This window comes from Bombus vosnesenskii, unplaced genomic scaffold (genome assembly GCF_011952255.1).
Source record: "Bombus vosnesenskii isolate JDL3184/JDL3185 unplaced genomic scaffold, Bvos_JDL3184-5_v1.1 scf7180000014579, whole genome shotgun sequence".
In the NCBI taxonomy this organism is placed as follows: Eukaryota; Metazoa; Arthropoda; class Insecta; order Hymenoptera; family Apidae; genus Bombus; species Bombus vosnesenskii.
In genome coordinates, this window is record NW_022883531.1 from 943,837 (window position 1) to 961,415 (window position 17,579).

General features: G+C 40.6%; 1 protein-coding gene across 3 annotated transcripts in view; it reads right to left on the bottom strand.

Moving 5' to 3' along the window:
• The window catches only part of LOC117240150 (protein TANC2-like), a 47,537-nt gene that overhangs the window by 11,778 nt on the left and 18,180 nt on the right, over positions 1-17,579 (bottom strand). The window contains exon 1 of one of the 3 annotated variants that reach the window (XM_033506042.1): positions 12,815-13,401. The exons of the other annotated variants lie outside the window; for them this stretch is intronic. Coding sequence (XP_033361933.1) covers positions 12,815-12,878 — 64 coding nt within the window. The 5' untranslated portion in view covers positions 12,879-13,401. Of the gene's footprint in view, positions 1-12,814; positions 13,402-17,579 lie in introns of those variants that run through there. 3 annotated transcript variants of the gene reach the window in all.

Here is a 17,579-nt window from a genome sequence, read left to right on the forward strand (position 1 = left end):
TAGTATTCGAATTTTTCTCTTGCAGGATCATAGGGCAGGCCTCCAGCCGCTTTTCAACTTTCTCCAATTATTCCGCAAACCGCGAGAATTACGATGCCGCATCGTCGACGCTTTCGTGGAAAATGACCTGATTTCTTATCGACAGCAACCAGGAAACCGTACATACACTTTGATCATGGAAGTCTAACGTCGTTTTATTCCTTACGATTCTTTTCAATCCAATTTTAATCGTTTAGTTACAGTGTGGTTACGCATGCAGCCATTGACGCGTGTCGATATCGGCAAACGGTTCCGCATTCCTCACCCTTTGGCGAACTCTGCAGTGCCGAACCAGTCGCAGCGTCGTACTTTTGCGTTTTGATTTTATAGCGGCAAATAGAATCGAAAGAACGACTCGTGGTGTTATAGATACAGGGTAACACGGTTAGAGGTAAAGCAGGTATTTCTCAAACTATCTGTCAAGTATCGGCACGTCGGCGCTGTTTCGTCATAGAGGTTCTAATCGATTGCGTCCCTGTCTTTTCCAAGTTAAATGATCAAATGACTTACGATCTAAGAATACTAATTCTTATTTTAATAAATAAGTAATTGAGAATGATGATTTCTTGCCATTCGTCTTTCTGCAACATTATCGAATAATATATTAAAGTATATCGAACAATTCTTTTTGGACTTTGACAATTTTGACTGAAAAAGCTTCGTGGCTCAAAGCAATTCGATAGAACCGTTCATCGTTAAGAAGGGAAAAGAAGAGAAAAATTCTGCACAAACGAATAAATATAGAATATCTCCGTGATATTTAAATTCATTCTCGATTGATTCTTCCACTGGAACCATCGCAAATCGTTAAATCCAGCCTGTCCCCGTTCTACCTTCCCCTCTGCTTACGAACCAAGCTCTTCCTCTCTTTCTGGCTTCGTTGGTACGTTGGTGTTCGAACAGTATCAACGGGACGGCGATAAAATACGACGTAGCCGAGCAACAGAGCGAGAACGAGCGCGATTAAAGCCCGCTCACGAGCCGAGGGAACGGAGCAGAACGACGCGACGTCCGCACCAGGGGCCACCTGTCCTGGTCTCCCCAGTCGCTGTTTCCGTTCTCCGTTGCGCTCTCTTGCTCCTGGGCCATGCTGCGTCCTCGTAAATTGGTACCCCGTCGCCGACTGGCTGACCCGAATCGAGATACTGGCCGGGGAAACACCGTTTTTCATTTACGCCGCTTTCGTTCTCGTTCTGACACCAAGTTCCTTCGTACGACAGGTTTACCATCGATATTTTGATAATATCGAAGATACATTTAATCGTGAAAACAAAATTGCCGTAGAATTATATTTATGGGAAGAATTTCTTTTTTTTAAGCGTTACGCAATATTTTCTTATAAAATGTTTCATAACACGCTTTAATTAAAGTTAAATGAATCTTAAGGTTGTCGCGATCGATGAAAAGGAACGGCCGCGTGTAGAGTCTGGTCTCGCAAGAACGAGTAGCGAAAGAAGAGGCCGAGGAAAAAAGGGAAAAAGATAACGCAGAGAGAGTACATGTGACCGTTTTGGTTTCGACGAGTCACGCGCAATAATCGTTATTTTGTACCCTGAAGAATGAGAGAAAGTTACCCTACCGAGTCTCGCCTACGGCTGCAGTATTTACATCGACGCGACGCGACGCGACGCCTTCCGCTATACCGGGAGGCTACGAAATGACAAACGGTGCACCGTGTGACGCCTCGATCATGCCTCTCGTTCGTGGTACGAGCAGAAAAAGAAGAACAAATCGGGATAAAATCGGTCGAGACGAGGAAAGACGTCGAAACGATTAAAAACAAGCGACTTTCACGAGATTCAGATTGGATGCCAAAAGGAATTCCTGGAATATCGATCGCTCGACTTCTTCGTCAGGGAATGTAGAGTAAAAAGAACCACCACTGAAACGGGCTAATTGGAAAACCGGGAAAGTAGGGTTTGCTCGATTAACACGAACCTAACTGAAAGAAGAAGAATCGACACGGATTCGAACACTGTAATTTATCTGGAAATCAATTAGCCATGGAGACTGATGTACCGTGTAATTTGCATCTTTCTTTTGAAGATAGAAAATGTAAATCTAAATTCGGTGCTATTACAGATACTATACTGTAATATTTGCGACCGTGGAAATCTGTAGAAAAGTGGCACGAGATATTTTCTTCCAACAAAAATACGCTTATATTATTTGTCCACCGATTTAAATTTCGAGATCATCTTTGGTTTTACTCTCGTGTATCTCTGTTCCACTAAGAGAAACGAGACATTTTCAACTGCATCCTTCCAATAGAATCCCATCGTTGCACCGTTCTCCATGAAAAGTTCACTCTGGTATATAGAATAGTAGTGAAGAGGCCTCGATAATTCTCCTGTGACGAGCATGCAACGTGTTCCAAACGACGCGAGTGCGATTAATAATCCAAAGTGTCGTTGCTCCGTGGCCGATGAGTGTCGAAACCGCGATTCTATTAGATATGTTAATCGCAGTTTACATTGTGTGGAAAGCGTGTGGTTACGACTAGTTCTTTTCTAACTTTAATTGCTCGATCATCCTTTAATTGCTTGGACGATTCGTTGGTAAGCAAATGATCGAGGCTTGTTTTGACGTCTTTAATACCGTTTATAACACTATGATGAATTTATCTCACGTTCGCGTGACAAGCACTATTGAATATTTACATGTAATATTTCATATACTGCATTGCTCGATGAGAATTCAAGCTTATACACATGTAGCTCCATTTCAATACCGTAACAACTACCAGAGTAATCAAACTGAACAATTTATACATTTTTAATAGAAACTTTATAAGTTTGTAAAAAAAGTCGAACCTAAATAGAAATTTATTTCATTCACCAAATATTATAGTAAGGCAAGGCCTTTCCTTTAAATACTACGTATATTATCGCGCATTACGTGCATTCTGGCCATTCGCACACTTTCAAATGTTGCATATCTCAACGCATAAATATCTAATCTAGTCATAACCTAATACCGTACTCAAAATCAAGTCAGACAATTCTCGTGCCTCTCAGCCAAGTTTCTTGACTCCGGTTTCTAATCGTCGCTCTCTCACGGGCAACGCTGTGTGGAGCATAGGTTTACCTGTCCGTTTCCACGAGATAAGGTTCAGGCTCTGGGCCGCGCGATAACGGCCGATAGATAAGCGCTGCTCTACCTCGCCAGATTAAATCGTAGACGAGCGGGGAAAACTTTTCTACCGCCATGGGTTATCTGTCGTTTATCGTGGTGGACCGTTTCCCGGATTAAAATCTAAAAACCGGCCGAGTTCATGTCCGCTTCGAGAAACATTTCTCCAACCCGGACTCGTACAGAAAATTGAAGCCACGAATTCTAAAACAGCACGATTCCATTTTTGACGCTAGATTACGACCGATATAATTGTTTTCAGTTTGCTTACGCTATTTAACTATCTAATAACGTTTAAAATAATACAGAAATCTCATCCCTTGACCGTGCTCTTCTCGCTTTTTCCCGTTTGTATTTTTAAATAATCTATTGTGTCAAGTAATAAAGTTCGATCGTTTCTCTCTCACTGGTATATGCGTTTCGAAGAGTGTCATAAAAATTATTTACAAGAAGAAATTGAAATTTCGTCATAAGAAAAAATAAACAAGATTAATAATGAATAAACTTCAAATTTTGTCGCATTTATGGGAAAATTACATAAAATACAAAAATACATAATTGAACGTATATAAAGTATAACATCTATCATAATATTTACTAGATAAAAGAGATTCCATATTTCTAATGAAATTCGTAAAAATATGAATTTCCATAAATGTCCGCAGTATAACAACGAATTAAAGAAGATAAATAAGAACTGATTTTTGCGAAATATCGATTAGTGAACTTGCGTAGTTTTGGAATTCATAGCGTCGATTATGCTACAGAAATAGTGCGCGTCTAATTAAACGAGCGCCTAACAGAACCGTTGCAAGAGATTGTTCAGAGTTTAATCGCGATCGCGATTAAAAGTCTACTTGGATGTCGATTTCTTTTTAGTCGGTCGCGTACATGGAAACCGCTTGTGTTTATACATATGTACATTCTACGGTTAAAGAGGTTCGATGCGTGGAAGCCGCAAGAGAGAGCTCTCGATTCAATCGCGCGTAACTGAACGTTTCGTTGGTTTTATTGCTCGCGACTATTCATCGACGATCATCGTAATTTCATCCCCGGACACGAGGAGGATGACAGTGATCGAACGCTATGGGATTCATTGTTCTCGGCACACTTCGATCTATCGTTTAATTCTTCTAATAGTTTCATTGCTCGAATTTCTTTTTCTTTCTTTTTGATAATTTAGAGCTAGTTGCGAGATAAAATCGAGCAAGATTGAATATATTCGTTGGGCAAAAGTGTTAGATCAAGTACGTTATTGATCCTGTAACGTCAATTCGATATGAACGTGCAGACTGCTTCTAGATGTTGTTACATAGAATGGGATCTAATTCTTCGGACATTAATTCGCTGAATAGTACTGCGATAAATGGAGTCCTGGCCTAAATCTTGCAGAACACATGTGAAACACATTGAAACATAAATCGAAGAAAGAATCGCAGAAAATGTGAAGGGAGTTTATCAAAAAGTTATTCGGCAGAATTTTAAAAAAATTGTTGCTGTTGAAACTGAAAACGGCACGTACGTTTATCGATACGTATCAACCTAGTTCAACGTATATTATCTCAACTGAAAACTATGATACTGAATAGACGCAGAGACTTTTATGACTTTCTTTACGGTCTCTATGACGCATTTTTACGAACATGAACAACACAACCATAACTAATCATATCTGAAAAAGAAAACGTAATATTACATCAGCAACTCCGGAAGTGTTAAATTTAAGTTCCCATGCAGTATATGAATGGGAGGTTCTAATTTCCCTGATGTAGCCTGTTTGTGGTATTTAGTCGATTAGCTGGACCGCACAGACCCGCCAGTCGTCGGTCAAAGATACTGATAAGAAGGTACGTCTATCAGCGGATGGAATTAACTATGGGGACGAGCTAAGAAAAGACTCGTCGCCACGGAACTTCTTTCGATTTCGTCTGGTCACCTCCTGTCCCCTTTGGAATTAACCGATCTATCTTTCAGAAAAGAAGTAATAAAGAAGCAATCGTTCGTTAGAACACTCTGTTTCACCGTTCGATCTTTGCAGACGAGGGTATCGACTCGCATTGAACTTGTTAGATTATTCAATCTCCCTCGTTTACTAGTCACGCTTTATCTGTTCGCTCCGAAATGATCTATTTTTACTTTGCTGCAGGTAACTGTATAGTAAATTAATTATACAGTTAGACCAGCTACATAGAATGATACCAAAATTATGTAACGTTAAATGTCGATGTTTGGCAAAGAAAAATATAAATTAATCCTTAGGTAAGTTGCAAACAAAATTTCATTCTTGAATTTGTATTTTTATTGAAATAATCTATCAATAATTAAAGATATCTTATACCCTTTCACCTTAACTCTAACGAAAAATCTCAAAACAATTTACTTGTTCGAGCTACCTATCTTTTGTATTCATGGCTGACTCCATGTTTCGAAAATCCACTCGTTTCGATGGAATCGTAAAAGCTTGAATTTTGGGTGGATTAAGCCGGAGATCCATCAGCAAGTCAAATTAAGCTATACTAAGCAAAGCATCGCGTATTTTTAATCAGGAGCGATGGGAACGTTTCAGTATAGATGCATCGAAGCAAATGTTTTCAAACTTAGCTTTGCTTATCGTAACTTAGTTTAGTTTGTCGATATCTTTACGAGTCTTGGGCTTTACGAGTGGATGCTTGCGAAACACACGCACCTGTGTGTATCCCGCTGCGTGACCGTAAGCGTTCGTATCCTGCACTTCGAGGAGGAGGCTCGCATCGCACAAAAGCGTCGAGGGTAGCGCCGTGAACCCGTCTTCTTCGAAGCAACACGATCAAAGAAGAACGGACACGCGAGAGGACTCGTCAAACCCTTTTTTTTCATCCTCTCCTTCTTACGTACGAACGAAAGCAGAAAGAAACGATTGCGGGAAGAAAGGATGGAGTAAGGCGCACGATGCATTTTAAACACGCGTATCCTGACCTCGAAACAGCGCTGATCTCAGAACCGTCAGCTGTGACTCACTTTCTCGTGCATCCGAAAACTCCTGTTCGTTCTCGCTCCGAGTTAATGAGAATTTTATTCCATCGCAATCCCACGCGTGTTTCGTGAACCAGAAAAGAAAAGAGGTACGGCGGTGACGTACGGGAAATTGGTTTTTTCCTTTCACGATCTTTCTGCGTGATTGTTAGTCCCTGTCGTTCGGTTGTTACCGATTTCGAATATATTGACTGGCTCGGGATCTTGGTTGTATGCCGTCTGGGAATGATTTCTGAATATGAAAGTTACTTGAGAATGAAACTCTTAATGCTTCGTTTCACTGAGGAAATTTGAGGATTCTTAGTCAAATAAATTTGGAAAATTTAACGATCCCGAAAATAAGCACGATTATTCTTGAATCGCTTCTGTCTTATGATCTTTTGTTCAGGATTTCATAGTCATTGTTCGAGTTTAAGAAATTTGTTAACCATAGAAAAATATGACTGGGTCGGTGACTCAAACTGAGTTAAAGAAATATCAGTTTGCGCATTAAGTTCGCAGTGTTAATTACTGAAAATTCTCAATGCGAGAATGGATTGTAAATTTTAATAAATAAAAAAAAGAAAAAAAAAGTTCGCAGTGTAATATTTAGGACAACGTTCAGCTAGATATTTTGATTAGGTTAATTATCCCAATCCAAATATCTGTCCCTAAATTAATACACAGCAATAACTAGAAAAATTCCGATAATTAAAACCCGATAACACTTTTCGAATATTTTATTTCTCCTCGCGCAAAAGAAATTATCTTTTTCCATTAAATTCTATCCCCAATCGAATTCCATCCTCCATGTCATAAATTCCTCTCCACCACCCTAATCTTTACAATATATTTCTATCTCTTCCTTCGTTTCTCTCTTTATTTAATTCTTTACTCCACTGAATTTTTCACTTCAATGAACTTTTATCACTTTCCCCAATTTCCTCGACATTCCATTGATTTTCCCGGCAGACCTTAATATTCCAAAGATCTTCCACCATCTGCGTCGCAGAAATCTTCTTTCTCTTCGACAACGATTTTATTTGCCTTTAGTCGATTCAGACGAACGAACACGTCCTTCGAGACCCGTTGTCCGCGCAGTCGGTGCATTCCCCGTCGCGTCGTCCAGAAAATATATCCGCTAACAATAGCAGCCGCTGCTGGAAAGTGTCATACTCTGCCGTGCTTTACAGCCTTTCCCTGACCTGTTCGGAGGCATAGGATACCAAACGTGTGTATATGCGAGCTCATGGGTCTCCGTCTGGTCGGTGATGGGGCAAGAATAGAGGCGAAGGGTCGAGAGCGGACACACCAGTCCTACCAGTCGCGTCTGGGACGTCCATTCTCAGAAACCTGCCAAGTTAATAGCCGATGTAGCCGAGTAGGAAGTCCGTTGGCCTCTCGACGTCTGGCAACGCGATGAATCGCCGCGACCTCACTAATCCGCGATCATTGGATCCTCGTCTGAGCCACAGGTTTAAAATTAAACCAGTTTCATCGGCATGGACATTTAAAGTTTTTATATCACTTCAAAAGTGCCCTATTTTTATCTTTCGAGATTGGAATGGAAGGAAGATAATTTTTACTTGTTTATCTTCCGATTTCATCTTTTTCCCATGGGCCTCATTTTTTGTGTTTTAAAGTTGCAGTGAGAAAAAAGGCAGAAACTTGTCTTGCTACGAAAGATCTAGGATTCTAAAGCTTTCTACAATTCTCTAAGAACCTCTAGATCTTTGTCGAGTTTTGCAAATTTCTAAATTCTCCGAGAATCTTGAAGTCTTTATCAGACATCAACATTTTTCTACAAATTCCAGGAAAAAATTGGATAACGTCGAGTAGAGTAGGATTTCATCGAAAGAGAGGAAAGCGGGGGTGCAATTATCGTTTGAAGGCGATTCGCGCGACTCGTTCTCTGTAACCGGCTGGGTTTATCGGTCGTAACTTATCGAGATTCATAGAAAGATAACGGTGACCTATAATAACGGGCGCGAAGTGTCGGTATCGCGGTTGAAATCGCGTGGGACCTGTGATCATTGGCCGGAATCGAACTTCCAAATGCCCGTGACGGTTGCGTAATCTTTGTGAAACACGTCGAACGTGTTTCAACTTGTCAATCGATGAAACTTTAGAAAGAGAAACGTAGAAACAGAAAAAAGAGAACACCTTACGAAATACGATCAACGTTTCCGTATAGTAGGATTCATTCATAATCTACGCGGCCAATTAAACGACGACGGTCGCGGTCGTTGGAAAAACGAAAGAGGGAAGAGAATATACGAATACGTGGAACAGGAAGTCGCGGAAACTGGATCTTGTTCGCGGTTAAGCAGCCTCGAGCGAAAGAATGGCCGCTACAAATGGCGAGGGGTAAAGGACAGGACAAGCTGACTGGAGAAAGAATCAAGCGAATGATTTAATTTGTGCATGCCGGCTTTACCCGGTTTGCAATCTGTCGCACGCTGTCTCGTTTCATCGATTGCAACATAAATCTCGGGGCGAAAAGCGTTTTAGCTGAAACGACAGGTTTTCTATGTTGGATAACGATTTATCTGAATGAATCCTAAGGCTTTTGACATTTGTCTGCTTATTCACGTCGATTAGTGGTCGTTTTCGTGTCAACTATAATTATTGTTAGACTATATGTGTTTGATCATTTATGAGAAATGTAACGATACAAAAATATACAGGGAGGTTGGTAACTGATGGTACAAGCGGAAAGGGGGTGATTCTACGCGAAAAAAGAAGTCGAAAATATAGAATAAATTTTTTTTATTTTTTTTTTTTTAACTTTTCCATCGAGACAACGATCTACAGTGAGATCCGTTATAACGTACCGCACGCGTACCGAGCAAAAATTCAAAGTCGATTTTCTCGAAAACAAAGCCTCAAACGAAAAATCCTTATTCTATATTTTCGACTTCTTTTTTCGCGCAGAATCGCCTCCTTTCCGCTTGTACCACCAGTTACCAACCACCCTGTATAACATATCTGGAATCAAGTACTTGATATAGGAAGCAATATTCAATCAATGGTAAACATTCAAATTATACAAACTGAAGTACTTCATACACATCAAGACACTTTTAGATGAGCCTTAGTCCCACTTTCTATTCTTGTGTTCATTATCAAAATATCAATTTATAACGATTCATTTCCAGAAAAAGGTAAATACCTAACGTAAAAAAGAATAGAAAATTTTGACTTAACGAAATGGATCTTGGTTATGCAAATGAGGTGGAATGGCGTAAAGACGTTTGAAATAAAGATGGAGAAGGTTCGTCGCGTCTCGTTCAAAGTTTATTGTTACACAAGACGGCGCGCGTGAATTTCACACACGCGATGGAATTCTTTTTCGATCGAAAGAGACGCGTGACGATCGGTGTCGCGTGAAGTCTGATTCATCGACTGGCACCGGACCGACCAGTACTGTACGGTGTGTATTTTCAATGAAGCTGGTAGTTCCTGTCGATGACGTGCAACCACGAACGCGTCCATTGCAAATACAACGCCGTATGAGGTCAATTGTCAGTCGACGACTCAACGCCTGTCCAAGGGATCGATATCGAAGACGTAATTCTTTCTCTCTTTACAATTTTCTTCACGTTCTTGTCTACATAAACAGACTACATTGTTAATTACCACGTGAAACAACATAGAATTAAAGAGAATTATAAAGTTAAAAATCGTAGCGATCTAAGTCAGTCCACTGCCAATTTTCATTTCAATTTTCAACACATTATTTACCGTTTATCATTAGAAAGAGTTGATTATATTTCTGGAAGCCGTGTGAAAATGTATCGTGGCAGGGAATAAAGTTACAGCTTAATTATGAAACTAAAGGAACGATGAAGGGAAATAAATGATTTGAAATTCTTAAAATGTTCGCTTACACCATTACGATTTTCAGTCCAGTTGAGCAACGAGGAAGTACAAAACAGCAAGGGCTGGAAAATCGTTTCACTTAGCAGAAAATTGACGATAGCGTATGTTTGCTTTTTGTGGGACGAGAAAGTATAAGATAAATAAAAGCGAACGAAATTGAATCTTAGAGATAAAATACACTGTACAAATATGTTAGGAAGAAAGTAAATCTTCGAGGTGATAGCTTCGAGATAGCTTACCGTCGTAGGAAATTAAGCAGAATTTTCAATCAACTTAAATTAATCTAGAATTTTCTTTTACGCTTTTCAAAATGGTGTCATTCATATGTAAAATTTCAATAGTTGGACACGTTAATTAAATTCTACTGTTGATCATACATCTATATTATTCCACCTATGTAAATATAAGAATAAAAGGAAATATGAACGATGTCACTAAAAATGGCAGAATAGTGAGAGAAATCATCTTCCAATTATTTTTCTACGAAAATAATAGGCATATCTGAGTTCAGGAAATTAAATTCTTTTTATCTTATCATTAGGCGTTCTTTTTCAAATATCGAAATTCAACTGTTGTATTTTTATATAAATTTAGAGGTAGAATGAGCCAAGTACAAAGAATCAAGAATAAAAGTGAAAAGGAAAGGTAGAAAAATCAAAACGGAGGTGCGAGGAGTAAAGAAAGAAAAGCGAAAAGTGAATCGGTAAATGAAAATAATAACAGACTGTCCGTAGAAACGTAAGCGTTCTGTCACGCTCCAAAAAGCAAGCGTCAATTACGCCATTTAATTGGGTGCAACAGGTGGCTGTTGACCGAGCTGATGGCAAGCAACGTCGGTCGGTTGCCCCTTTTTCGAAATAATAAGTTTCCTGGGAACCAGTCGGACGCGCGTACCGAAAACGGAAGTGGCCGGTTCCACTCCGTTGCAGAAGCGCGACTACTCCATCGCTCGTCTACACGACCAGTTTTCCGTTCGCAGAAGACGGTGACCGTCCAGGGGCAATGTTAACATCTTCTCGGCGACTGATGCGACCAATGAGTCATTTATCGCGATGCACCAACGATAACGTCCCTGAGGCGGTGTACATTATGACGTAACGAGGATGCACCGTGATCGATGAATAGCAATCATCGATTTAGAGAAAAGAAAAAGTTCTATTATTGATGCAGAAAATAGCGAAAATTGTCAAGGTTTTCCAAGAGGAATTTCGAGGGAAAACCTTCTAAGCGAAATTTCAGTCATTGGAAAAAATAAATCTGCATGTCTTTGATTCTGTAGATACGTAGTTTTCCCTTTAGTCATACGGAAGATTCAACGAATTCAAAAACATCAAGGCGTCTGAGAAAAAAATTGTATCGCGTCGGTTTCGAGCCTTCGGACGAAAAAATTACAGTGATCTCGCTGGAAGTCGAGCTGTTCCTGGCAACCCTTCATTACGAGCGACGTAGACTCTCCTTCATTTCGTGTTATACGCTCGCAAATTCAGAATCTTCGTCCGTTCTAAACTTGCTCGAAAGAGAAACAAAAGGAGAAAAGGCACGAATCAAAGAGAGAACATAAAAAAGTCGTGAGATTAGCTGAAAACACTCCAAGGAGGATTATCAGGAACGCGAGACACGCTATTGGCGACCTTGTAACGGGTGATTTAAAGAAACTCACGGAGACCGCAATCGTGTCGTCGATGATAAGAGACGGCGCGCAATCTAAGCGCCATTCGAGCTCGTCAGTGTCGGCATTCTTCGCGAATCCCACGAATCTGGTTGCATTCCACTCTAATTAAAACCATCCCGCGCGTTAACGAAGTTTTCGTGTCGCGAAGCACTTAGTCTAACATCGAGAAATCAAGGACGCACGTAAAGCTCGCTTTGTGGCGTCGCGACTCGCTCGATGGTTAATTTCACGTCGTTTGCAGACGATCGTATAGAAGATAAGGGTGCGTGTACGTTGGTAAAATAAAAAGTCCTACACCTGCTCTAATCGTTAACGCCAGCTCGGCTTCTTGCCTTGTAATCGCACGTTAATTCCTTATACGGGTCTGCCGTTGGTTTGCAAACCCTTATTTTTAGCTTGAATATAGAAATTTAAGCGAAGAAGATACATCTATGTATGTATAATGTATGTTTCTTAACTTAAGTATATGCAATCTTATTTTTATATTTCTTTTAATTATACATGATTATTCTTCCTTTTATTTATACACTTTTGTACGTAACTATTTTCCGTCGAAGATATTATAAAATCACATTGAGTATTGGTATTTTTACATCGAAATTTATAATAAAACAAAAGAAAACTATTTGTATACTTATCGAATAATCACAGCATTTTACTAGAAAATTCGTTAATGAAAACATTTTATATATGAAAGCTTCAAAGTGTAAAGCTTACTTAAAAACTTATTGGATTTTACTGGTCAAGGGTTACAAAATTATCTCGAACAGAGCGTAACAAGTTTATCCTATTTCCCGTTAACTTCGGGAAACTGTAATCCCTTGTTTGCAGTTAGCGGTAAACCCGAGACCGTTTCTAGATCAAATCAGCGACACTTTGTTGAACACAGCTTCATCTACGGCCGATCTCTCGTGAAACGTCTTTAGATACTTATTCCACGGACGAATCGTTTCTCCCATCGATTCCAGGTCTCGCTTGAAAAGTCCTGGGAACCAGGGCCGACGCCTTTGTGAAAGGTTGCTACCAATAGCTTCCAAAGAACCACGGACCGAATCAACGAAGAATAGAGAAACTGAAGAATCTCGGGTGTAAACTCACCGAGCACGGAGAGGCTGAGCCCCGAGCCTGGTCTCGGGGATCTGTGCCTGTCTGGGGGCGCCATGGCGTTGCTTCGAGCGGGTTTATGAGGCGCCTTAATCCACTGGTAAACTCGTTTCTTTCATCGTAAAGTCACAAACACAGTCACTCGGTTCGTTCCTCGACACTAGAACGAGAATTCTCGAAATATTAACGCTAACAATTATACACGACTGGCTATTCCTTCAGCAATTCTTTGAAGATTCCTCAATCGAGAGAAACGACGGATCACAAGGATGTTCTTTTCCTTGACACGAATTTCTCATTTTATTTCTTATTTAATACGATCGATCAACGCACTGTAACTGAAACAGTTCCCGCGCGACCACGCCAAAGCAACAAACGTACTGGAAAACGCTCGAGGACAAACGTTATTAACGCGAGTACATGCTCCGAGAACGCTGGTCGAGCACCGACTGGTAGACACGAGCACTCCACCTCGAGCGCCGGTCGACTCGCATGACGCCTGATTGGCTGATTGGTCGACCGGTCGACTGGCTTGACTGGATAGACGCTGGTTATACCCGACGACTTGTCCCGATCCTCACGGTCGTTCTTCCATCGAGCTGCTCCGATGTCTGGTCTTAGCGTGCGCGCATGCGCGTTTCCTTCAATTCTATCGAGTCTTCTGCTTCTTCAAGCAGGCCAGCCTGCGCTCCCGTAGCTCCACACGATCTTTTTCTTCTTGGTCTACGTTTTTCTTTTGGGTCTGCTCCTTTTTTACTTTGGAGGGAATTTTAATTGTGCCACTGAACATATAGGTCGATTCAAATAGGGATATCGGAGTCTGCGGGAGATGAGAATGGTTTCGAGGCTCGGCCTGGTCAAGGACAAGATCGTGCCTCTTCCTGTCATTGCATAAGACGATGTTTCTTTAGGACTGTTCAGAATTTTGCTGTTTATATTTTTTTTCGCTGTCTTTCGGAGTCTTTTCGTTGTAAGAGAAATTTCCATATCCAAGTATACATTCCAAAAATCACACTTCTTAATATCTAGATTCTTAATTGCGCGATACAATACAAATTAATGGAAAATAAATTTTATCTCTAAAAGTCCGACAAAGATACTCCATTCCGTCGTATTCATGAAACTTGCTCACGTAATTTAAATATTATGTTATAACCACTCGAGCGAATGTTAATTGTACATACAGAGATTGAATCCCGGAGATTTAACAGAGCTATTTCATACTTTATACCATCAAACATCGAACACGGCAGACAAACTATGTTTCAGCAGTTCTTTTCCTGAAGCTGAATCATCCGACTGAAGTAACATAGCCATCGAATATAGAAAGTGTTAATTATGCAATGCAGATTGGCTCAAAGCAAATTCAATTCTCCAAGATCGATCAAAAGTATTTTCTTAAAAGGAAAAAGATGTACTTCGTTCTTTATATTGCTTCTTGTTGAACGAGAAGAAAGTTTGTGCGTTTCCTTCCTTAAAATTCGATGGTGCAACTCTACAAACTGATTCAAAACGAGTTCATACCTCACACTTTGTATCATTAAACATCTAACACGGCAAGAAAATTGCGTTGCTGCCGTTCTTTTCCCGAAGCTCGATCACTCGGCTCGAATTCACGGCGCAGAAAGCGCGCACGCAAGACGATTGCGCAACCACTGGTTTATTTAATAAAACAAAGTTACGGCTAGTATCGAGTGGTAATAGCACGCTGCAGGGAATGCTACTGTTGTTCAACCGTCCAATGCCGAGAAGTTGACACGGCCGCGGCCGCTCGTTTATCCAGCAGGCGTGAACGCATTCAGATCTAGCACGTGTATGCAAAGATTGCAAAGTCCCTCGAAGTCCTTGCACGGTACGCATCGAAAACCAGGACACCTAAAGATCAGTAGTCTATGCACATCGGACAATTACGAGACAGTTGCTGTTATTTGATCCATTTTTGGTCCAACTATTCCTCAGCTAAAGGAGACTTACTTAGGTCTGATTGGTTCTAAACGAACCTATATAACTTGTTCCCGAACGAACATACAAACTAGTGGAATATTGATTTTCTTATATTTCGTAGATAGTCCTTAAGACAATCATAAAAAAGAAATTGTAGGTATATACATAAAAATTAGATACAGAAAAATCGGTGTAGTGCGAGAAACAATCTTCTAACTGTTTTAAGAAATATATTACTACAATATTTGTGCCGTTTCTGTGTTAGTTTACTAGATGCAAAACACGAAGGAATAATACGAGTTAAACACACACACGAATGGAAATAAATAGCAAAACGCTAAAATATAACGCCAAAAAATACTCTCATTACGTACAAAATTACTATCGGCAACTACCCAATGACTTATAAACAGGAATATACATAAATGCTTATAAATAAATACATAAATAAATTATTAAAAAAGGTTGTAGTAGCAGTAGAAACTCTAGTCCAAGGAGAAGGATGATATGTGATCACGCAACCGCGGATACTCTCGTTCGCCCACCAGAAGGTGCTAACTGCGCGACGTTTAACGGAAGTAGCGTTGAAAGGACGCGTACTCGCGTTCTCCACGCGTTCAATGCTCGTACGCCCACCACCACGTCATGTAACAGCCTGGTCAAAATTCAAAACAACTCGAGGATCAGAACTCAAACAAATCTGAAGCTCAAATAAAATCAAGGATCCGATCGCGAACATACTAATTTCGAAGTTCTTTCAGTTATTTCCTTAAACCTTAACCAAACAGCATGAACTCAAATTACACGGATTTAAGCGTGAATTTCTGTTAGACCGAATTTTATACTTATATACGATCATGTAAATATATACAATCTCCTTTGACGTCATTTTAAGTACTTATCTATTTCACGACGTCAGTTCATTTAAATGCAAGTTGCTCGATTCGAGTATCTTGTACGAACCCAAGCTTGAATTCAAGCGAGTTGATTAATCAGAACGAATCTTAAAGCAGACACGCCGCAGCTCGATTTACGAAGCAGGTGAAGCTGGTCTAGGATTCAATCTTACATCGTCGTCCTCCCTCTACCACGCCACTTTCTACTTTCTCGTCTGTTCGATATGCACAATATCTGCATAGTACACGTTTGATGTCGAATCGAGGAGGTTTCGAAGAGTGATCCTGCCGACGCCGCGGAGAAGAGGATAAAAAGGTGTTCCAGGAAACGAATCGTCGTCTTGGTTGCATTCAGAATTCTTCTTTATCCTTGCTCTAGTCGGCGATCACGAGAGAGCCTTCGTCGATCCTTTCTCGCCGCCGCCGCGCCGCGTTCGTTCCTTCGAGCGATGCCCCTCTCCCAGGGTGACCCGATCTCTCGTGCGCCACGACGAACAGGTTAAAGTAGCTCCTCCACGTACGTGGAGCGTGTATGTGTCGTATATTGCGTACGTAAGTACGAGCAGCCCACCACTCAGCCTACCAGCCGTATTATTACGTGTCGCTTTGCGGGTCTTACGACTCCCGTGTGCGCGCATGTAACAGGTTCCAGTCGCACGCAATGGTCGATCCCTCCCGGGGAAAAATGGGAGAGAAGCCACTGTATACATGATCAGACTTTAAACCCAAATGACATATAAGGGGAAAAGAGGTTGGATTTTGTAGAAAAAATATAGGGTGAGGATTAGGACATACATGTTGATTGCGTGAACCACCCTTTCGTTGTGAATCACGTGAACTTATAAAGCACGTTGTATATTTTAGATATTTCAGGTTATTCTTTTTTTCGGCGAAAACATATAACCAGAAGAATAAAGCATCATGTATATACCAATTTCACGATCCACGTGCGAAAATATTTCTACGCTCTTTCGATACTTTACCGAGGCTATTCATGAAACTGCCCTTAACGAATAAAAACCCACTTAACTTAAGACTTACTTCCTATCGTTACCATAACTTATTACTATACCGTATATATTCTTACCGTAATATAAGGGCAACGCTGCGCACATAACTGACGTTGACGAAGCCAAGTCGATAAAAGACCAAGGTTTAAAAAGAGTGAGGTATATAATTGACCATAACTACCTCTGATTTAGGTACTTCTTAGCAGGCATTATCGAAGGAAAAAAGGCCGGTAGTCGAAGAGGGAGCTACGACAAATTAACTACGCATGATCCTGCGATGAGATAGCTGGTATCGATACCGGAGTATAGCGGATCCTGTGTACTGGAAGGCAGGAGGCCGAGAACCCGGTGTGTTGTACCGTGCAAGTCGGTCCTTATACGGGTCTCGACACGAGGTACGCTCTCCCTCGAGCAAAAAGAACCCTCTGCGACGTGGCACACTCTGTAGCATGGTTTCGGTGGCCCGTCGAATACGCATGATACCGTACATCGTGCGTTTTCGTCGAAAATCCATGGGCGATTGAATATTCTCATCGTCTCGCAGATGTATAATAAAACTTCTAAACTGAATCTCGAGTTACGGAGTTTTAAGTTAAAAATGTAATAGGTAATTTTTACAAAACGTATTCGTAATTGAAAAGTTTGGAATTACCACGTGTTCCAGCAAATCTAAGAATCTCGAATTAATAATAGAATTAGTTAAAGATCCTATATATGATATGTATGTAGATACAACTGAGAATGTAGGTAATTTAAAGTAACTTCTTAATAACAACAGGTAAATAGTGCGAAGGAGAGAGAGAGAGAGAGGAGAGCAACGGTAAGTGGTTGCAGCCGGTTAATTATAGTTGTGCGTTCGATGGGACGCGATAAAGTATCGAGGATGTCGATTCTGAATGCACCAACCGC